General features: G+C 43.9%; 1 protein-coding gene across 6 annotated transcripts in view; it reads right to left on the bottom strand.

The window, feature by feature from the left end:
• ELMO1 (engulfment and cell motility 1) overlaps window positions 1–24,610 on the bottom strand; it is a 1,282,006-nt gene that overhangs the window by 1,079,323 nt on the left and 178,073 nt on the right. For all 6 annotated transcript variants that reach the window (XM_085607465.1, XM_085607469.1, XM_085607468.1 and 3 more), the window contains one exon: window positions 14,719–14,869. In XM_085607465.1, coding sequence (XP_085463591.1) covers window positions 14,719–14,796 — 78 coding nt within the window. In that variant the 5' untranslated portion in view covers window positions 14,797–14,869. The remainder of the gene's footprint in view (window positions 1–14,718; window positions 14,870–24,610) is intronic.

The raw sequence follows: 24,610 nt of genomic DNA, 5'->3' as shown, positions 1-24,610 counted from the left end.
TTTATCATGGGCATGTAGTCTACTGGCAGCCACATCCCAGGGCTGGGCTATTAAGCTCTTGAGACCAAGAGAGAGGTTCTGACATCTCGGGAGTGAGCAGAATAGAACATGCTGTGATAGCTAGATGCCATTCTTCAAAGGGAAGTTGTCATGAGGTGGGAGAGAACCTAATGACCCATTGACCCCAACAACCCCTGAGGGCACTTTCTGGGCATTCAAATGGCACCTAGATCTCGCTTGGACAGGAGAAAAAACCGAAGAAGAACTGCCCTGCTGACCGAAGGTCTGGCAAAGAAAGGCTGTACCAAAAGTCAGACTGCACCTATTGCACTTTGGGCCAGCAAAGGAAAGGACTGTGCCTGATGTGTCCTGCTTGAGGAGATGTTCCTGGGGAACAGCCAGAAGGAGAGACTACAAGAGTGGGCTTCCTGGTCGCAGCACAGGGCCACACAAAGTTGAAGTAGCCTGCCTGGTGAGCTGGTACCCAAGAGCACTGGATCATTGCTACTTCCACCATGCAGCCTAAGAGACCAGGACCCGAAGCTCAAAAATTGCATCCAAATCTGCTGGACCAGGAGAGCTGTGATTGCAGTTTGGTCACTCAGAAGGGTAGTTACTGCAAGTAGGTGGCACCCACTGACTTCGTAGTGCAGATGACTGGTAGTCCAGTGGCAACTGCTGAACCTGAGAAGCCTTCGCAGGACATCAGCCCCTATCCCCAGCACCCCTCAACCAAGTACATGGACTAAGGGGTACCCCCTGGAAGACCCCTATGGACCACACAGCATCTTCAGCATCCTTGAGCATCTACTGAATCCTGTTTTCCACTTCAAAGAAGTTAATGGCAAGTAACCATTTACACTGTAACTGAACTGTAGACTGCTCCTCCTGCGGAAGTAATTTTTTCTTTGGATCTTATAATTACCCTTTACTGGATTCCTGCCGGAGTTGATCATCCAAAGTAACTAACTGACCGCATTCCACTATTCTCAAAATGTTCTTGAAAATGTTTCTAAATGGCAAATTTGTTGAAATTTCCAATGCTGGTTTGTGCTTAAGTGAAAATTTGTGATTTACAGATTCTTTTTTAAATCTGTATCTTAGGAACCCTCCAATGGATCTTTTTCAATTTGGTCTCCATAAATTTATAGGAATACAATCTGTTCTTATAAATTGGTGTTGGACTTCAATTGTTTTGGTGAGGTACATGCTTTAAACATGTTCCTTTGTCTGACTGCTCAAAGCTACAGCTACCCAGGATTGAGCTAAGGTTTGACTAACAAAGCCTGACTGATCCTAAAACGGCTTGGTAGTGTACTAAACAGTGAGGTCTCTCAACCACACCAAATGATAAACCCCATTTCCTCACAGAGAGTTTGCAGCTAGGCATGGAAAAGCCCATGCACCACCCATGAGATGCCCTCTTGATGCAAAGTAACACAAAGCAGCTGGTAGCTCAACTTTGCAATACTTTGGGAAACTATCCAGCACAAACACTATGCCACCTCAACACTTTGCACCAGGCTTGCATCACAAAGTGGAAACCCGGCGCGAAGCATTAGTAAAACTGGGCCTGAGTTCCAGTAAGTATGAGTGAATGAGAATGAATAAGAATGAGTGTAATTGAGAAAGAATTTACTGAAGGCTCACTTATAGGCCAGAGAACTGAAGTTATCATCCACCATGCATGTTTTTACTTTTAATTATTTTAAAATGGAGGTTATGAGTTTAAGGTTAGTTTATCCATAATCAACCTCTTCTTAACAGTTGAAAATACTTGTTCCTGTCCTGAGAAGTCTGTTCTGGTCCTCCCTTCTTCCGTTTGTTTTTTGCCTGGCCCATTTCTTAGACTGTGCACACAACAAGGAGCTTCAGAGGGGAAACAGACCAGATCGCCCTCCACTCAATAATCAGTATAAATACAAAAAATACCTTGTCTGTGAAGGTGCCTCTCTTCAGGCTGAAATAATCTATATATAAGTAGAGGTAGGGATCCACAATACTTTTATTCCCATATACGCCTCTTTTTTCATTAATGGGATAGTAACCTCTTACTTTTTACCTTCAATTTTTTTTTAAAAGGTTTATTTTACAATTGGAAGTCCCCTTATTCTATTACCCCTGACCAACATACAAGGGGAATAATGTGAAAGGTGCAACAAATTTAAACATCGCAATCAAAAAATGTGGAAAAGGCAAGATGACCCCTCACGTGCGCACCACCAATCGGGCTCACTGGTTGGTACTCACCAGCTGTGCCCACTTTCATCATCATTGGCAGTCATCTTGCCTTATAAAATAATAAATGTGTCCAAACCAAAAGAAAAATGGTGCAATAAAAAGGGTGAAAAAAATCACATCCCACGATGCGACCTTGTGAATCTATAATTGAAGAAAGTTGCACTTTTCTCGATACCCACTTTATTATTCCTTGTGCACTTTATTCAAATTAAAAACGGTTGCTTCTCATGCATACCGTAATACTGAGCCAACATGTTTCATTGCCCTAACGCTTTAGGGCAATTTCTTCAGGGCAAACGAGGTCGCCTGGCACCAGTAAGGGACACTTCAATGTCTTTTTTCCGGGGACTGCCAAGTGTAAAAACAGAGGAAACACACACAACAAACCGTTATTCCCATCCACTCTTTCCCTTAGAAGGTTGTAAACGTATCACTCATAACGAGTATGTATATTTACCCTAATTGAGCTAAAGTCCTTCGTACCAGCTCTTTTCCATAGGTCACACAAGAGACTCCACCTGTGAGTCCTCTCGGTGGATTAACACTCAACTGTTATGTCAATCTTAAAGGTGATACAAAAACCTTTTTAATCACATGTGCACTTAAATAGTTCACATCGTAGTCCTTTCACACATGAAACCCTCGTATAAGCGTGGTAAAGAACAAAAATCAATATCCACACATGCTCACAAGGTCACACTCCTCACATAGACCTCTTCAGAAAGTAATTACAACACTCCTACACAATTTACTGCCCTTCAATGTCACCATTTTGCCGGCATGTCTCCGTTTTAAAATGTATGACCGGATTCCCGCTCTTCACCTCGTATAGCGCCCTTGTAGATACATGGTAGGATGCGTAAATCAAGATTCAAACAAACTCAAAAGATTGCAATCCTCGTATGCACCTCTTCAAAAGGTATTTTCAACACTCACACGCGGACCACTGCCTTGCCTTATTATCGTATTGCCAGCGCATCTCCGCTTTTAAAAAAAAAACGCATCTCCGCTTTTTCTTAAAAAAAACAAACAACCCAGTGTGTCTCCGCTTTTAAACACAACAAGGGTTTCGAGCTCTTATCTTACAGCAGGCATACCCTTACTGCCCGGGGCCTCACGGAGCACTTCGCATCAGCCGTTCAAATCTTCCGGCCGGAAGCCTCGTATTTCATACTCTCGCGAGGCAGTCCGGTCACGTGAGACAGCTGCAACAGGCGCCGCCATCTTAGATGGGGATTGTTACAACTACAGATTTCTGTTATACTGTGTAATGGTGAGAACGATTGATCAGACATATTTATACATATCGTTTTATATGCAGCCCAATCATGCATATAATATATTATATTGCCAATATATATAGTTCTTTATGTAAGCTTTCTTTTTCATTTTTTCTTTTTTCAAACCACAACGTTATGAACGTCCCTCTAGGTCTTGCAACCCCAATTCAGAAAAACAGCTTCTTCTTCTCTGCCTTTATCACCGGGGCACAATAACGCAGCAACTCCTCAATCTTAAAGGAATGCCAAGTGCATCAACTTGGGTCCTGTGTCCATTCGCTTTTTTGCAAAATTAGGATGCTGTCCTCCTTAATTTTGACAGACTTCCTATTTCTCATTTAGTGGGGAGTTTACTACATGGAACACCATATATAATATACTACCGGGTGCAAAATACTCACTATATTCATAGTCAAACCTCATATCATATAGTCAAGAGTCATTTCCCATATTACACTCATGGACATCAATGCCTGATCCTACTGCCCGGTGTATAATAAAACAGCACTGATTATTTAACCTTGTTCCATTCAATAAATTCATTAGGGCCAGTTTGGTCACTTTTCTCTTGAAAGATCCAACGGGCCTCTTTTGAAGCAAGCAGGCCCTCAATGTTCTGGGGATCCCCCACTATTTTCTCCAGTACTACCCAGGTAAAAGTATGTTTCTGCTCATAACAATGTTGTACTAATTTAGTGGTTAATTTCCCTGTTCTAATAGTGCTAAGGTGTGCCTGCACTCTGACTTTGATCTTTCTGGTGGGGAGTCCTATATATTGCAGACCACATTGGCATGTCAACCTATAGACCACATTCCTGGTATTACAGTTACTGAATCGTGTCAGGTGCCACATTCTGCCAGAATTCAGGACCACGCTTGATGTTTTCTTAGTGAGACAACACACCAAACAAGTCCCGCAGGGATAATGTCCAGATGGGACTGTTGTTTCCTTTGGTTTCTGTGGTGATTTCACCCGAGTGTGGACTAACTTATCCTTTAGGTTACTCGAACTCTTAAAAGCAAATCTTGGAGGAGGCATCTTGAATTCCTTGGTCGACAATAATGCCCAATGTTTTCGTATTGATTGTCGAATTCGGGTGGCCAAAGGATCGAATGTCATCACCACAGGAACGCATTCATCTTTCACTCTTTCATTCTTCTCCAGCACTACACTGCGTGGAGTGTTTAAAGCCCTTTTCTTAGCCTCTCTAATTATCTTGTGGGGGTAATGCCTTTTTTTGAGTTTTTCACATAACTCCTCTGATTGTTTAAGATATGATGCAGTGGAGGAACAATTCCTCTGATACCGTAGGAACTGTCCCACCGGTACATTATCTCTTAATGCCCTCGGATGGTATGAATGATACAGCAGGAGTGAGTTCCTATCAGTAGTTTTCTGATGGGCACCGGTACACAGTGTATTGCCCTCTACACTGATATCTAGATCTAGATACACCGCCTTTTGGCTACTATATGTCCATGTAAATCTTAAGCTGGCGTCTTGTTGGTTAAGCCAATTGAGGAAATCCAATAGAGTATTCTCTCCTCCTGACCAGATGCAGAACACATCGTCTATATACCGCTTTCAGAGGCGCAAGTTCCTCTGGAAGGGATTAGACTGATGGTAAATGATGTGTTCTTCAAACTGACCTACATAAACGCAGGCCAGATTGGGCGCCATAGTAGCGCCCATAGATGTTCCTGTGATTTGCAAGTACAAATCATCTTTAAAGCTGAAATAATTTGGAGTCAGGGCAAGTTCTATGCACTGCAGTATAAAAGACTGCGGTGCATCATAGAACCACTCTTGTTCCCCCCAGAGCCCGCGCTGCTGCCACCAGCACGGCATCCTGGGGAATACAAGTATAAAGTGATTCTATGTCAATTGTGACCAGGAATTCAGTCAGGGTCAAAGTGCAAGTCCTCCAAGATGTTTAAAATCTCCGTCGTGTCTTTTACAAAAGATTGTTGCTTTATTACAGACTCTCTCACACAAAAAAAATAAAAAAAAAATAATATATATATATATATATATATATATATATATATATATATATATATATATATATATATATATATATATATATATATATATATATATATATATATATATATATATATATATATATATATATATATATATATATATATATATATATATATATATATATATATATCGGCAAACTGTGACAGGGGCTCCAGAACTGATTGAATCCCTGACACAATTGGCCGGCCAGGGGGAGGACGTTGCTGCTTATGTATTTTCGGTAGGATATAGAAAGCCGGAGTCCCGGGCTTATTATTGTTCAGGAACTCCGCTTCTTTAGCGGATATCCATTTGTTTTCTTTTGCAATTCCTACCATCTTTTTTATGATCTCTTATAATTCCTTGACCGGGTCGTGGGTAAGCGGGTGGTAGTTATTTCGCATCCCCAGTAATCTAGTCACTTCTGCGTCATAATCAATGGAATTCATGACAACCACCGCCCCACCCTGGTCAGCTGTTTTTATGGTAAGCAGGTTGTTGTTCTGCAGACTTTTAACTGCATCCCAATCCTCACGACTCATATTGCTGAATTTCTGGGACGTACTACTTTGTTCAAAAGTAGCAATATCTTGTAACACCCTATTCTCAAAAACCCCAACTTCTGGTCCTATCATTGTTGTTGGAGGGCAGAACTGGGAAGGTTTTTTTTAGGGAGGTGTCGAAAAAGGATGGTGGGTCCTGCGGTTTATTAGCAAAGAACTTTTTCAATTTCACCTTTCGCATTGTCTCATGGAATTCTACTCTGCATTTAAAGGCGTCGTGAGTTGGTGTGGGGACAAACCCAAGTCCTTCATTCAACACCCTTTCCTCACTTGTAGTGAGGATGTGGTCTGACAAATTCCCCACTATGTTATTCATATCTGATTCCGCCCGCGACTGCGTGTTATCCTGGGGGAATGTGTTTGCCATTGCTGGTTCCGATTGCCACGTCCGCGGCCCAAATTGTTCTTTTGGTTTGGACACTACATTTATTATTTTATAAGGCAAGATGACTGCCAATGATGATGAAAGTGGGCACAGCTGGTGAGTACCAACCAGTGAGCCCGATTGGTGGTGCGCATGTGAGGGGTCATCTTGCCTTTTCACAATTTTTTGATTGTGATGTTTAAATTTGTTGCACCTTTCACATTATTCCCCTTGTAGGTTGGTCAGGGGTAATAGGCGTTTCAATTGTAAAATAAACCTTTTTTCTTTAAAATTGAAGGTAAAAAGTAAGAGGTTACTATCTCATTAATGAAAAAAGAGGCGTATATGGGAATAAAAGTATTGTGGATCCCTACCTCTACTTATATATAGATTATTTCAGCCTGAAGAGAGGCACCTTTACAGACCAGGTCTTTTTTGTATTTATGCCCATTTCTGAGACTACCAGTAAAGAACATATGCCTCAGGGCACCTTGGATTGTGGCTGCAGGGGTTTCAACGCCAACTCTGCATGGCTCCTGGGTCAGGCTGCATCAGGGCTTGCCTGAGACTAGTCTACTCGCATCTCTTGCTTCGCTGCGTTGTCCCACTGCTTTCCATGGGTCTGGATGTTCTCCTGCAGTACCCAATTTCTGGGGTGGCATTTCTCTGGGTCATCTGTGGTCTTCCACACTCTGGTGCCCTCTACCTCTTTCGTTTTCAGACGTTGGTACCTCAGTTGTCAAGGACACGTGGTATGATTTCTGGGATTGACAGGGGCTCGGATATTGTCCTTTTTCCGTCATGTTACATCGACTCATGCAAGTTGCAGGTCGGGTATTGACAGATTCAGGCCCTGCTGCCCGTCTGTCTCGGTGGTATCAGGGATGGTGTGGGATCCACGCATCACCCAGACACTGACGGTTTCTTTATGAAACAAAATGTAACTCTGAATGTAAGCACGGACTTAAACATGTACGTATGGCCTCCTTCTCAGTACACACGGCCTCGTTCTCAGTACACACAGGTTAGCTCTCTGCATGGCTCTTTCAAATGAAGTGGAATTCATATGTTGATGAACCGATGTTAAAATTGGTTGTAAATTATGATGTACAACACAGGCGTGCACACACATAGCTATATTGTTAAAACAATATGTGATTCACATGCTGTGCATGAATGGTGAACCCTCCATTCACTACAATGGGGCAAATTGGGTATTGTTTATCCGAAGTACTTCACCATCTTGCAGTAATACTGCAGTAGCCCTTAAAAAATGACATAGGTCAATTCATTGAGCAAAAGTGATGTTTCCAGCAGTGCAAGCATCACTTACAGGCACCGGTGTACAATACCGATAGGACCTGAGTTTGCTGCTGTTCTCATCCCGCTTTACTCCCTTGCCTGTCCCTTGTTCCCACCTCTGTCCCATCCCTTACAGCTGAAGCTTTTCTACCACCTGCGGACACTAAGCTTCCTATCTGGAGGAAGCCTTGGCTCAAACATATCCTGCTGTAGAGGCAACGAGTGGACCGGGAAGTGGCAGGTGGCACAAGACACCACAGACAGGAGAAGTTGTTCCATCCTCCTCTCTGGTCCATCCTTAGAACACACTGCCATGTTAATTCCTAAAGTGTTCCAACTAAAATGCTCAAAGCCAGTAAAGTAATGATGTATTTGCAAAGCCAGCTTCCTAGTCCAAGCTGGCTGCTCCATCTATTCAAAGTGAGGTATATGAGACTGGTTGTTCGTGCACAACCTAGAACGATCTTGGCAGCACATTTTTATCGTACTTGGCTCCACATCTTAGGCACGTCATCTCAGAAGGATGTTCTGTACCACGTCAAGCTCCAATGTTGACTGAGTAGAGGGTTTTCTGGAGCAGTGAATGAAGACTACTCAGATGAGGGCAAGAAGTGCAAATGGCAAAAATGGCCAAATATTCATCACATTGCGCATTTCCTGGATGGCTGATCCATGCAAGTACAGAACACCACACAGTTTTGAGTGATGAGAGTGGATATCCTGATTGGTCAACACAAGGCAAGTGCAAGGGACTGAGGAACAACATTGAATATAATGATGGACCAAGCTGCAAATGAACTATAGCGGCCGTGCTTATTTATTTATTTAAGTTGCAATGCGGTCCGCTTTAAATATAGCGGACGCAGCTTTTTATTTATTTAATTTTCCAGCACAGTTTGCTTTAACTATTAGCGGCCGCGCTTATTTATTTAAAGCGGATCGCGCTGCAAATTAGATAAATAAGCATGGCCGCTATAGTCAAAGCAGACCCGCAGCTGTTACTATTAAAAATAAAACGAAGGAAAGCACGTCGTGGGTGGAATACTGGAAGATCTTTAAAGAAAATAGTGCTCACAGAGTAGACAAAGCAGACCGTGTAACAACACAAGTAAAAATTCCAGTCCTTAGGGGTGGTTACAAATGCAGACAAGGCAGTACCAAGGAGGGACTACTAAGCCCATTTATCAATAAATAGGAACAATTTCGAAAGGACAGTAACATGAGCCAATTGAAAACATGGGTAGGAAAAGGGAAGAGCTTCCATTCCATGACGCAATAAAGCCATTCCTCGCAGAGCAGCGCATGTGTTACCCAGGCTTGACCTAAAAATTAAGGAGGAAGAATTTTAGACTCTGCAAGCTGCGCTGGAGGAAAGGTGGGTTGTAGCAGCAGGTCACGTGATATGTGCTATGCAGTAGGTACAGTGGGACCATGGTGGTTTTTCTGCATCTCGCTGGAACTTTTGAGTTTGCCAGGGGGTAAGAAAACAGTTCCACAAGCTGAGTGGAGGTAGGGTGACCCAGAGCAGCAGGTCAGGTGACTTGTGCAACGTGATGCCTGCTGGTGCACACTGATGTAATCGGTCCACCTATCTCTCCCAGTAAGTCTCTAGCTCAACCTCTCCCTCTAGAACTATGTAATTTTGAGCAGATCAGTGGTAAGAAAATGCCTCTGCAAGCTTATAAAATGAATGGAAGGCCAAAGTGTTTAGTCATGTGGCATATGCAAGCAGTAACTGCTGACCACACTGGTGTAATCTATCTATCTATCTATCTATCTATACCTGTCGCTCTCCATTTCTGCCTTTATCAAGCTAACTATCCCTTTTGTATTAATGTTTATCTCTAGCTATCTTCCCATGTACCAATTTATCTTCTGTACTATCCACATTTCTCTATCCATATATACCTACATCTACCTACTTATAGTGTGGAAATGTACCCAAAAGTGAGCACACTGGTGCAGGGTGACCCTCTTCTCCACGGGTCCAAAGAGCAACAAAATAGTGATCGGCACTGGAGTTGAAATAAAATAAATCAAGTTTATTAATCACTCATGAGAGGGACCACGTCCACATAACACTCAAGTGCTGCAGGAGGTAGTACAATGAATTCACAAACCATTGTCCCTTTTATACCATTTTGTTGCAGTGTAAGCTTGTGAACGGAAATGGAAAGAACAAGTTTAGAAATAGCTATCAGCAAACAAGGGCAGATAGAGGACTACATGGTCAGCAAAGTGGGAGGGGGAACAGAAATGCTTATGACAGCAGTAAATAGTCGACAGTTAACATCGGAGACCAGGTGCACTGGCAGCTACAAACCCCCAGCACGTACATTGTTTAGCCATGTCAGGAGGTCAACTAAAAAATAGATAACACAAGCAGAGTGAAAAAGACTAGCAGCAGAGGACGGAAGAATGGACACCACAGCTGAAATGGCTGTCGCTTATGCGAACGTCAAATATTACATGTTTCCACAATAGATCTACCCATCTATCTTTGTCCACTATTTCTCACCCATCTATCTCTCTTTTTCTCTCCATCTGTCTCTATCTATACCTTTGTCTATGCATCTGTTTATCTCCATCTCTATTTCTGTCTTAATCTGTCTATCATCCTAATCGGTTATGGGTCCCGGAGTAGCGTGCTACTCGACGAAAAAGTGCTTTGACGCCTCGTCAGGGATAGTAAACGCTATATAAATACAATATTATACAATCTATGTCTCGGTCTATTTCTATCATGGCATTTATATCTGTCCCCATCTCTGCCCCTGTATTTCTAATTCATTTCTCTATTACAGAGTCAGAGACAGAGAAAGTGCGAGATAGGCATATATCAAATACACATATACACAGAAAGAAAGCTATATATATATATATATATATATATATATATATATACACACACACACACATACACACACACACACACACACACACACACACACACACACACATAAATGTGTTAAAGTAACGTTATAGTTAGGTGAAAATTTCAGTGACAACGTAAGTTTAAACAAAAAAAAACCACTAACATTCTCCAGTTATAGTTATCTTAAGCAACTATAACTCGTGCCCTAAGGTAACTATAACATGCACCCCCGCCATGCACAGTGTGGCCATCAGTGATGTCATTTCAAATGTTGCAGTGATGTTATCAATGATGTTATAGAACATGTCATCACTGATGCAATATGTGAGATAATTAGCTGTGCATGGTGACGGTGCAAGTTAAAGTTACCTTAAGGCACGAGCTATAGTTACTTGAGATAACTATAAAACTGGTGAGTTTACGTGTTTTTTTTTAGTGCAAAACATTACATTGTCACTGAAATTTTCACCTAAAATATTACTTTAACCTATGACTTTTTCAGTGAACTTATAAGATTTTTTTTTATGTAAAGTACGATAGATTTAAATTCCTAACCATACCACCACTTTAACATTTGTTTTTTCTTCAGTGAATATCTATTTTGTTTTTTTTTTAAACATAAAGTAACATTTTATTACCATATGTAAAGCCAACCTCCTGCTGCATATGGTCGCATGGCCCTCACAGACAAGTAACCCCATGCCACACATGTGCAGTGTGGGGTTGGCTGTAGGGCCTGTGTCCACCCCCGTGGGCAGTCAACCGGCGTGGGGTTGGCCGCAAGGCCTGGCGTCAAATCCCTTGCCAGCAGCAAACCTCAATTAGCTTTCTCCAAAAATCACCAATGTTTTTTAGCTAATTTATATTTCAGTAATTCACACAATGCAATGTTTAAATATAGTGATTATTTGAAGAATGTTTAATAAAAAAAAAGTAGGTCTTTTTAGCATAGTTTATAATAGTGTACTTTGTGTGCTAAAAAATGTTAGAAGAGACTCACGTGTCTTAGTATTTCTTTTAACATTTTTAAGCCCGCAAAATGCAATCATAAAAACAACTACCAGAAGGCCCCGAACCCCAGTTAAAGAGCATAGAGCTCTAGCTAGGAGTACTTTTTAAAAACTATTGCAAGTTGTTCTGGGGTAATAGATTTGATGACTCGGGAGATTTACTGTTTTATTTTATGTTGCTGGGGGGTGGGGGGAGGCTGCAGCACTCCCTGCAGACCCCCACACAAAAAAAGGTTTGGTGGTGCCCTAGCAGGGCATTATGGGGTGCTCCCAGAAGGAGCAGGGGTGGGCTCCCTCAGTACACTATAAAGTATTGTGCCTCTGGGGGTAGTATCCCCAAGGAGGACACCAACACTGGAGAGGGGTGCACAGCCCTCCTGCCCACACGTAAGTAACTTTGCCTGAGGAGATAAAGCCCAAAGACACAAAAGTGGCTCGGGGGGGGGGGGGGGAGGGGGGAGGGGAGCATGTCCCCCTATTACTTTTCTTTTTTTTTTTTTAAAGACATCAGCCCCAGCGAATGGGTCCCTGGGGACAATTGGTGGCTTGGGGAGTGGCGGTCACATGCCCCCTATTATTAGGTTATCGGCCCCAGGGGTTAGGGTCCCTGGGGCCAGAGAGAGGCTTGGGGAGGGAGGCTGCATTACCACATCCCCTTTAATGTGAATTCAGCCACGGGGATGAGGCCTATGGGGCCAAGAGTGGCTCGGGAGGGGGCCCCCCTCCCCAACTATTATAAAAATAAAGAACACCGAGCACTAGATATTTGTTTTTAATGCTACGATCCTGCAGGAGTTCTGCCAGATTGCATCTTTTAACTTTTTTTTAATTTTATGTTGGCCCCGCCTACAAGGGTAGGGGAGCAGGGTATCCCTACCTTGCCCTCTTGTACCTTTTTTATTAATTAATCTCAAGACACGGGACTAAGCCCCATAGCCCTGTAACAGGTGTCTGAAACATTTCTTTCATGTTGCAGGCAGCCAATCAGACTGCTCCCTCCCGTGAGAGCCTTACTTCCATGGCACGTGTTGGCCCAAGGGTAAAATGCCCCCTAGGCTATTCAGAACACATTATTGCTTAAAACTGGGTTTAAGGGACTCTTAACCCAACCATACAGATCTAGAAATATTTTTGATCCTTAATTTATTAAAAACCACTGAATGGATTTACACCAAATCACAAAAATGACGCTTCCTGGACGAAGATCCAGCTTCCTGAAAAATTTGATGTAATTCCGTTTTGACTTCTCTTAGAAATTAGTTTTTGCGGTTGCGCCACTCATAAAATGGCTATGGAAAATACATGGGAATTTTGTGTTTTGGGGACCCCCCCCCTCCTCCCCCCCCCTCCTCCCCCCCCTTTTTTTCTCTGTCCCCGCTTCACGGATGACTCCAAAACTCAGACCTAGGCGGTAACAAATATATACTACAGAGAGCAACAGGGAACTCAATAGAAAAGGAAGGACTTTAGTGCTTTTCTGAGCAAGCTATTAATATTTAACTGATAAAGAATTCCAGAGGGCACACACCGCAATAGAAAAAGCCAGCCTGCCAGTCTGGTTCTTGCATTGTGTCAACAGTAACAGTTCTACCTGAGAGAGCACCTGGAGGAGCATCTAGGTAACAGGATATAGAGGAACGTGGGGCTAGCCTTATAGAAGGCTTAATGGCAAAAACAAGAACCTTGAAATGGATATGTTTGGCAATTGGGAGCCACTGGCGTGATCAACAGTCATCAGAGACCCTTAAGTACTTTCAAATGTTGCCATCCTTGGCTACTGCAAATAAAAAGGAAAAAAGAATTTGCTTCTGCTGAGAGGTCTAGATTAGACTTTTTTTTAAGGGGCTTACTAACCAATATTTCCATCATTAAGAGATAATGTTGCATGAGAAGGAAGAGTTAAGAACAGAAGTAATTATGGGGATGACCACCAAAGACATGGATTTCAGAATTCTAAAAGGACATATATCATCAGGGGAACTGGATTTCAGTTAATGTAGAAACTTGGAAACTTATATTTCCAGAAGCGAGCTTATAGTGGTCACGTTGACAGGATGAGGATGAGGATCCAGTCTAACATAAGATGGGGACTGTAAATTAAAGAAAATATTACACATATCCCAGTTGTCTTGCAGAAGACTATATGAGCCGTCACAAAAGTCCTAGGAATGAGCAATGGAAGTCTGCATATTTCTCTGGCTCAATTTGTTGCCTCTGTCTCCATCATCATCACCTGACTCTCCATTTCAGCCTCCTTATTCATCTGTTGCTCTCTATGCTTTTATCCCTCTGTGTATACCTATTTTGCTCTTTCAGCCCCACCACTATCCCTCTAGCACTCTTGATCCAAGTGCATTTAAATTACATTTCTCAGCATCTGCACGGACATGAGTGTTTTACTCACAATCTTTCACAACCGCCAGGGGGCCTGCTGGGACAGAAATGCATTCTGTCCCACATATGTGGGGACAGTAGCCTTAGTCTTTGGACAAACCTCTCATCAGCACCTAGAGAGTTAATCTGATGGCAGTGAGAGCTACACAAAGACTGGCTATTGGTAGGTCACAGAAATTAAGCAGCCAAGTAGGGTTGGAGGTCTGAAGTCATCACACTACAAAACCTTCGAAAATACTTAAAAAAATATAGCTGAGAGGTTAATGCACACAGGTCTGTCCCCGCGTGATCACACATTCCATTCCTGGTGGATACATGCAGTAACTCATCATTGAAGTGTATGAATTGAAGATGGATAACAACACCCATTACTTACTGTAATTGTAGACTTCTGCCGGAAACAACTATGAAAGCACCCAGCTGTTATTATTCTCAATATTGAAAGCATTTGTAACACTGGTTGAACAACTTAATTTATTATCCTCAAACCTTATTATAAAGGTGTTTCAAAGCGAAACAAGACCAGCACATATGCAAGTATACTTCAATTAATGTCTTGGCAGCCTCTTTGCAATGACCTACCTTAAACATGGGATACAGTAAAATTGAAATAAACAACCGTACAGCACATAAAAGATGACTCAAACAAGAGAATGTACTTACTTGGTCAATTTCCATTAGCTTTGGGAATGCTCCTGGCCATTCTATCGCCACCTTCACTATGTCAGAAGGAGGCGGCATTTTGGAGGCAGGTGTTACTGACTCCCTGCGAAACAGTTCACCCTATACTTTAAGGGATGGCTTTCTCTTACACCTATGGATGAAAAGGTTAACAAGGAATTAGAAACTCCATTGTAAGGCATTTTTTCTGCTCTTAACATAACCAAAATACATCTGGTAGTAATAAAACCCTCCAAATATGTAACCTCATGTTCAGCTTTAAATACAATCATCATAACGGAGATGCCTTTTATTGTATGTTGCACCTATTTTTACGGGGGCATAAAATATCTCAATCATGTTCATGTTCTGAGCCTACTTGTGTTTTAATTTTTTATTTTTCTATAGGTTACACCTTTGCAATGAGATTTACATTAATCTGCACATTCAGCATACCTACCTTAAATTTAGAAATGATCTGAAAATCAACCTCTTTAAAAGTGCCATGGCTCCTTCCTTCTGACAGGAACCTGCCCAGGGAATCGTGCTTCACAAACCTAAAGAATACATCCATGTTCCTTCATCATAGAGACACCTTGAAGAATGTGTAAAATGCATACTCTCAGCTTGGAACTACTGTTTTGAACAGCCTTACCTATGTATTTCAGATCTTGATATAGGGAGCACACGGTGGAAGAGGGCTTAACTCAATGCTCATATATAGGATTAACATGAACACCCAGGGTTTTAAGTGGACTGGGTTTGGCCGGTGCTCAGCACCGGCAGTTCTCAAAAGCTGGTGCCGAGACGGGTCTCTATCGTGTTCTCCCTTTTTGCTCCGACTGTAGGATCTGCTTCTTTTGGTTACCCCCACTTTTTGCTGATGTATCACTGTTTTCGACTTAGTCAGACTGGGATCCTCCTATTCAGGACCCCAGTCTAGCTGCTTTCTTTTCTAAATTGACTACATGTACTTTAGATACACTCCAGATTGGATTTTGGGGTACCCTTATCAGTCCCTAGTATATGGTATACTATGTACCCAGGGCCTAGGTACCCCAGAGGCCTCCCAGGGGCTGCAGCATGTATTATGCCACCCCTGAGAGACCATTCAAACTGACACCACAGGTCTGCTACTGCAGCCTGTGTAAGGTGGTGCATGCACCCCTTACTTAGATATAGGTTCACTGTATCTATTCTAAATCACTGCACATATAAACCCATCAGTCACCCCTATGGCAGGCCCTATCAATCCTTAAGGCAGGGTGCAGGGTTTTATGTGAGAGGGTGCACCTGCATGAGCAGAGCCCCTCTGCAGCCTTCAGAACCTATTTTCCGGGGTGGTTTGTGATGCAGCCAACTATATATATGTAAGTGCATTATAACCTCGCGGTAACTGCTAACTTTAAAATGGCTGCTTAGAAACATGTTGTGTTTGCTGTCAAACACCTTGGAATCATACCTCCACATCAGTAACTGGTGTGGGAGGTATGATTCCACCCTTCTAGAGGGACTCATGTGACACACCAGGCTACCCGGTACCAACTTTCTCGACCTGGGCATCACAAAATGGATGCTGCCCTCCTGCTGCTGAGCCAAGCTCGAGCATAGGTTTCCGGTCACAGGGAGGTGTGACCACCTCCCAGACAGGATTTAGTGTATTGGGGCTGGGTGGGTGCACTCAGAGTGCTTTGAAGTCTTCACTGGGAGCACATTTGGTGTCCTTGTGCACAGTCCAGTTCAAACCCATTGCAGGAGCCATTGGCTCCTGCTCTGGCGTGAAACTGGACAAAGGACATGGGTGTAACCACCCCGCTGTCCTGACCTTCCCATAGGTGGGTCGCCAGAGTTTGTCCCACCCCTTCCTTGGGTATAAAGTAGGAGCCCCTGGCTACAGGACTTTAGATTTTACCTTGACTAAACTCTGCTACTGAAACCAAGTACTTTGATGATCTACACTACGCTGGATGAATGAAGAATCTCCCTTAGAGTAAAGGAGTTACTCCCCTGCAAGGCAGGCACCTTTAACGCATCTGACAGGTTTGCATCTCCCAAGCTCCTAAAGGACTCTGAAGATTTCTGCAACACAGGAGGTGGGTTTCCAGAGCGTCCCCGAGGTCGATCAGTTCTGTCAGCAATCCTGAGACCCGTGTCCCTCGTGGGGACAGTGCAACCCGAACCCCTGTACACCGTGTACTTTTGCAGCAGCATATGCTTTTCGGCGATCCCGGAGGCTGTGCTTTGGGCTACTTGTAGTCCTGACCCCAAGCAGTAATTCCACCGAAGATTTCCGGCCTACACTCCACAAGTGTTCCGTGGGCTGGTATTTTGTGATTCAGCTCGAGGTCCCTTCGCGATCCCTGGTCCTTTGGCCTGTGGGTCTCTGTGAAAGTAACTTTGACTTTCAGCGGGCTTTCCTGGCTGCTCCAGATGTGCCCTGACTCTCCATAGCTTGGAGAGTCCCCAGGACCTTGCTGGTCCTCACCGAAGCTTATTACTCTGCCTGCATGGGTTGCAGTTGCCAAGGCTTGTTGGTGTCCAATCCGGACACTGACCCCCCCCCCCCCCCCCCCCCCCAGAACTCAATATCCTTCAAGGGACAGCTCACCTCCAGACTTTGGTCATCATCGACGTCTCCTGGTCCCCGTGGCTGCAGAGTCCAACATCGCATCATCTCACCTGAAGCACGCGACATCGGTGGGCATTCGTCTATCGTGCCCCTGGTCACCCTGAAGTGACCCAGACTCTCTCCCCTCTGCTTTCAGGTTCTTCTCATCTTGGATCCAGGCTTGGATCCCACCGGACACTTTTCATCTTCCCGGTAGCAGCACTTTTCCGCATCACACCATTGAAGACGACAAAGGTTTCCGATATCACTTGACCCCTATGCACCCGGCTCCTCTGGGATAGGTAACATGGGTATCTCGGTACACTCAAGGGTGCTGGCCTTAGAACCTTCTATGTTTGAAAGGGTTTGCTTAAAGTCCTCTCTAAAGTGTCCTTAATCTTTAAAATTCCAACCGCGACTTTCCCATAGGATTGTACGGAGCTTGCGCCTGTGTTCACTCACACACTGCACCCGTCCTCCGTGGGTCCCCTGTGTCACTACTTTGGGTGGTTCCTTGGGGTCCCAGCGATTCTTCGTGATCTAGGCACTGTGTCTAGTCAAGTCGTGGTTGTTATACCACTTAGTATATTGTTCGGTCTTCCCCTGGAAGCCGCTGTGTATTGTGCTATTTACTGTCGTTCTAATGATTTAATATCGCGTGCTTGGTGCTCTAATCTCACGAAGAGGTTAGTAGAGAGTGTTTAGTAATAAAAACATATATTTTATATATCTCTTGTGTGGTTCTCCTTTCATTTGGTCATTCAGTAGGATCTGATCTGGTAAAACAAGCTGCTTTACATTCCTTCGAGACTTAGCCTGAAGGCTGCTCTCCATAGCTACCACTAGGATAGCTTTCAGTAAAGGTTGTCTTTAACCTAATCATCTGGTACAAGGTGCCCACTTTAATTAGTGGACAGGATATACCAGGCCAACTTCTCACAACGACCATGAAAAAACTGAATTCTTACCTCTGCAGCGGTACCACCCTTCACTGCCTTTGATGTAACTTCAAAGAGACTCGTTATAGTTCTTTCACAGTCCCACCATTTCAAAACTGAAGACTTTTCAATATGCTATACGAAGGCATGGCTGTTGCTTATTTATCTTATGCAACTAACAACCATTGACAAATCCAATAGTACTGACTAGTTGTAAGCTGAATGTTACTTGCTGTATTATATATCTGGGTGTAATGACAGAAATAGCCCAATACCAGTGGGGCGGCACACTTAGCTAAGCATAGATTTACAGGTTAGGTTATTTTAAGCCACGCCCTTAATTAAATTGGACACGCCCCTTTCAGAGACCCTCCAGTTTTTTTATCCCACTTAAAGCCCTGCATATGTCGATATGTTTTTAGTAACTTATGAACCTTGTTTGGAGCTTGAAACGTCTTTTTTGTTCAAATCTGCACCTGATGCAGCATTGTGTGTTAAATGCGGCAAACGATAATGACAATCGCATAATTCCAGTGCCTCGCTTTAATTACCCGGTGCGTGCCTAATATCTGGCCTTCAGCAGTCTGCAACGATATAATCGTTTCAGTGGCATCTTTGTTTGATTAAACAGTCTGACAAACATGGGACAGCCCAGCTGGTTAGCGCGTTATAGGCGAGGCACCTCACGCACCCTTTACAGCCTCGCCATCTCTCGCCATGTGTCTAAGGCTGAGATTTCACGCCTTTGTCTTACACTTAATACACGCATATGGCCACAAAAACACTTGTTACCACAGCAGTCCCAGCCGGGGCCAAACACGTAACCTCTGCCCTCAAGTGTCAGATGTCAGCATGGTGATGCACCCAACCCCACAAACAGGGCTTTAAGTGGGAGGAAAAAACTAAGGGGTCTCCCAAAGGGGCGTGGTCAATGTAATTAAGGGCGTGGCTTAAAAACACGTAAGCTAAAAATCTGTGTTTAGCATAGTGTGCTGCCCGACTTGTATTTTGCTGTTTGTCATTGCGTCCAGATATATGATACAAGTCACATCATACCTACGTGTCAGGACTATTGGCTTTGTCAGTGGTTGTTAGTTGCATAAGATAAATAAGCAGCAACTATAGCCTGTATATAATATTGAAAAAGTGACACCACGACAATGTTGCTGCTCCTGAGTTTCAAAAACAGAAGGGAAATCCATAGAGAAAAAGACTCTCTTTAAAGGATTTCCCTTTCTCTACAAGGCTCACCACGCCAGGCGCGCAACACCCATTGAACTCAAAGGGCTTCATCCCCCCCCCCCCGAAATTTGGCTTTAGTTGCTCCTCTGCACCACGCGCACATCGAAGTGCTGCTGTCACTGCAAATCCGGAAAAAAAAACGGGCCGCCTGTGCCAGGACACAAAAGAGAGCCCGATAGAGACCCGTTTCCAGGCCCCCTTAAAAAAACTGCCGGTGCTCAGACCCGGTGAGACCCGGCCCACTTAAAGCCATGGACATATGCTCTCGGCAAGTGGAAGGCCCTTCGCAAAGGTTGACTGGCCATCTTTCATTCCTTATGGCTGTATTTGGTTGTTAAACTGGTGCTAATGAGGGGAAATCTTTGCTCAAACAGTGTTACCATGAGTAGAACTGCAAAAATAATTAATTAAGTAATACCATCACTAAAATGCACAGCATTGCGCTGCATAATTGACTTTTTCTTGCCACGTAATGTAGTCAACTATGCTGCATAATTTGGTCCTTCCTTGCTGCATAATTTATGTCCCTAGTATGAAATCACTGAACATATGGTGCAATGTTTGACATGACTTGTAATCTTTGACACCACTGAAGTAGGCTGTTCTGTGCCGAGATGAGTGGAGCTTCAAGATTGTCTAATTCACTGGTCCTTGGAGTATTAAAGGTGCCTTGTTGTAAATTAGGAAATCCTTTCTGCATTGGAAGCCAGAGTGACATGGCATGAGCTGGTGTACAGGGATTGGAGAGAGTTTCGGAGGTGCTACAGCTTCTAAAAGTTGCAGCAGCAGTTTACTCGGGCCCAGCCCTACCGGCTTTTCACTCCCCTGTGATGGGGAAAGGTTCCCAGGCAGCAGGTTCGCCTCGGTTCCTGTTTCGTCCAGACAGAAAACAAACATTTAAATACCGAGTGCGTTTCTAGTTTTTTTTCAAATACAAGTCTTTCGAACATGGTGCAACATATGGACCAGCCTAGCGCTTCGATGTCATTTTCTGGTTTTAGCGCTCTATAAATTGAGATGGAATGTGGTTATACTCCCACAGTAAACTACGACACCTCCTCACTTTACAATTTTGTCCTGCAATTACAGAGGCCACGGAACCCAAGGCTGGGGTGTGGGCAAGTAGAGTGGGAGCAGGGAGGGGGGTGCTGCTGCAGGGAGAGGGGTGTGGGCAGAGCGGCTGTGGAGACGAGTAGTAGCAGGCATGCAGGGAGCGCAACGTTGCGAGGAGACTGTGCAGGCAAGGGGCGGAGGAGGCACGAGCCAAGATTGCAGCGGGTAGAGAACAGGGGGGGGGGGGAGGGGAGTGGACGTGGGGACAGAGGACTTGGTTGCACCAGCCCCTCTAGCCACATGATGCAGACCGGAGAGGCTAAAGAGGTGGAACATGTGCCCGCCTTTAGCCATTTGCAGGCTATGAAAAATAAATGACACAGACCACAACCAACCTAATGCGTGTGGGAAGTCCTAGCCACACGGAGAAGTTTGGTGTGCTCACAAGAAGCCTCCCATAGAGCAGCGCATGTGCGCTCCACTAGGCTCGACCTAAAAAGGGGGCTGGACTTGATCTGCTGTAAGTATTACTGTAGGTTTTACCATTGTTTTCTTACCTAGAAAATAGTAACTATGACAATTATTCTAATGCAGAGGTCTCCATCCTTTTCTGTAATAAGAGCTACTTATGTTTAATAAAATTCATCCTGAGCTATTAATATGAGTGTTGTAAAAGCAACCATATCAGACAAGATTACATTAGTGACCACACTATGCAGGATTACCAGCAGTGATCACCTCACAGATTCAGACAGGGTTGCCAGCAGAAATGTAAAACAAGTTTTACTCAATGTGGAATACATCTACAGAGGCAATATATACCAGCCAAAGCTTCAATGCCCCTAGCACCAAGGAAATACGGGTAATAGGTCTTATTAATGCCCCATGGTTTACAACTCAAATAGCAACTTTAAATATATTTTAGAAATCCTAATAATTTTTTTTCAAACATAGGCTTATGAGTTTAGAAAATACACATATTTTTGTCTCAAATACATCTTTTTCAATTTTGATATAAATATATTAATCAAACCAAGCAAAAGTTTCTAATATAGGCAGTTATTACGATGGTGGACGGACTTCAGTCCATTCGCCATCATATCGGATTTGGGACCGGCTGCCTACGAGTCGGCCTACCCACCATCCGCATTATGATGCGACTGCCACCGTATCGGTTGCATTACCTATATTTTGTATTGTGGTAGGGATGCGGTCAGCAGACCCCACCGCAATACAAAAAATAGGGTGCAGACATATCCCTGCACTGCATGACAGGCACCATGCGGTGCCCGCCAAATGGTGCAGGGATATGGTACATGTCCATGCCCCATGGATTATGGGGGGGCGCCTGTTACAGGACCCCAAATACGTTTCCACCTGCCATTTTGCGGCAGGTTGACCGCCGCAGAACGACCGGGGGGAAAGGGATATCATAATCTCTATGGCAATGCCTGGCAGGCACCGCTGCAATACAAGGATTAGCAGTTGGTGCAACGGGCAGTCGGATTTGATCCGCCCTTCTGGACCGTGGTGGTCAGTCTTTCCGACTGCCACACTTCCCTCCGCCATCATAATATGGCAGGGGGAACTGCATTGCAATGACGGCGGGACCGCCAGAATGTCGGTGGCGGTCCCTCGGCCATCATAATGAGGCCCATAGATGGCTGGGCTGCACACAGGCGAGCTACTTACAGGCAGCTGGAGAGTTACAGTAGCTCAATAGCTACTACTCGTTGGAGAAACCTGTTCTAATGCAATGCACACCTGCTTAGTAAAAGGTAGATTTAAAAGAGCGCAAATAACTATGTAATAGCAGACACTTGGCATCAGGAGAGATACAATGTGACTAGCACAAGGGCTGATATTAATTAGGCATGGCACACTGGGCGGGGCACGTGATGAAAGCAGCCTGTCGCATCCTGGTCTCCCAGATGGCCCATCCGCTCCACTGCCATCACCGAGCAGCCGCTGCTGTGGGTTCTCTGCTCTCTATGGGGGAGACAGAGTTGTACACATGTAGGATCTGTATTCCACACACACACGGAGGCTAGGAAGGTGTCCCTTTAACCGGGTCATTAATGAACACATCAGGCAAAAGCTTTAAAAGAGCATGTCTACAAATCCCACTGAATGAGCTTCCAGCACCAACACTCGGGTTATCGAAACCTAATTTGATTTTTTACGCTGTGTACAACCTTTGTTCCTCATTTCTTTTCATTGCTGCAAGCAATAATAGATTTTACTTAGGTGCGGACAAAAAAAACCAATAAAATACAATAAACAACCGTGGACACCCTGAATCAGACAATGAGGATTGCTGGGCTACGGAAACTATCAGGACGGGGCTTTCTTGCATTCGTAAATGCAAACGCGGAGCACGAATGCGGGCGTTCGTGGGGAGGGAGGAACAGCCCTGCGAAAGGCAGCATAACTACACATATATCTGGTGTTATTCAAGCCCTTTGCTAATAATTTAGAACCCTGGAAAAAAGGCCTACTCCCCTTATACCAGCAGATTCCTTTCTAGGATGGGAAAGAGGTGTGAACACTTCCATATTTGAGACGGCGATGGGATTTTTCCAAGGCAAAAATAGTCTTTATATGGAGAAAAAGAAAAAAACGTTTAAAAAGGGCATTTTGGAAAAATGTCTACTTGTTTATAAGTTTTCAATTCCTTAAAATGTGCAATTAGTAGGTTATGCATAATAGAATATTCATGAAAATCAGTGACGGTCAGACGTCTAGAAGAAATTATGCAATTCTTCGGGAGCCCCATAAACTTCAGGAACCTAGCTAGCCCACCATTCTGGTAGGAAATGTGATCTCATGTACTGATAACGCAACATAGGATCTCTCCAGGAATATTACTGTGCTGAATGGATAGCATGTTGCACAAGTCAAGAATGGCCTTTAGCCAGGTCATGACCTCCCCATGACTGCGGACTACAATGGCCTGCAGCCAAGCCTGTGCCATTCATTCGCACATTACATAGCGGTCATAAGACACCAGAGATTTAGAAGTTTTTTTTCCTTTAAAAGGTTTTTAGAACACTTTGTGCGTTAGTTTATATTTTATAACTTAACCCGCATTTTTTCAGTGTTTTGTTCTATTCAAGGTCTGCCGTTAGCCAAGACCTTTTGATTTTAGTAAAATTAAATAGAGGTTATATTTCATATTTACTTCCAGCCAACCCTCTTCGTCCATTAGTGTGCTTTTGTGTCATTTACATTGTTCTTCTGCCCACTACAGCACGCAGCATGGGGCAATGGACCAGCCCACTTCAGCCACTGGCTAACTTCATTGTAAGTGACCACATTCTGCTCTTTCACAAGGTGCACACCTGCACACAAAGTAGTTCCCTTCAGTGTGAGGGTGTATATGGTAATATGGGTTTTAAGACCAAAAAGTATTTGTGTTTTTTTCATTTATTTTTTAATATTGGAAAAGGCCTGACAGCTTCAACAGTGTTCAATATAAACCAGAGCAAAACAATTATTGACAAAGCCAAAATGTTGCAGCTAATGTCAGACCAAATGGCTTTGCCAAGGCTTGCTTAATTATACCCTAAGCAAAGTATTCACTGGAAAATACCTGCTGCTATGGCCAATATGCAAGACCTTTGGCTATGACCTGAGCCCAGTCCTGATACCCCCGGAGCTTTCAGCTGTGCCAGTGGGCAATGCGCATGTGATTTAGCCATACCCAGTGCTCAGCCCCTGCTCCGACCCGGAGCCCAGTGCACAAAAGCTTTCGATCATGCTATATGAGCTCTGGGCAAAAGGACTAGCCTTTACAAATATCTTGTACCCAGGCTTTGGGGTACCCTCGTCCACAGGTTGTGCCGGTGCCCAGTGGTTTCTGGGTTAAGATCTGGCCTTTGACTCAGTGCTTAATTTGTTCAAAAAATATAAGTGCCAGGGCCCTCGTCAGGAGGCCACAACCACTGGCACCACCCATTGCCCCTGCCAGTGCTACCAATGATAGTACCAGCACAACTACTAACCATCACACTGCTACAAGTGTGACATATCAGACTGTTCGAGGCCCCCAAAG

Source organism: Triturus cristatus, chromosome 5_2 (genome assembly GCF_964204655.1).
Source record: "Triturus cristatus chromosome 5_2, aTriCri1.1, whole genome shotgun sequence".
Classification (NCBI taxonomy): domain Eukaryota; kingdom Metazoa; phylum Chordata; class Amphibia; order Caudata; family Salamandridae; genus Triturus; species Triturus cristatus.
This window is presented reverse-complemented; position numbering and strand designations above follow the sequence as displayed.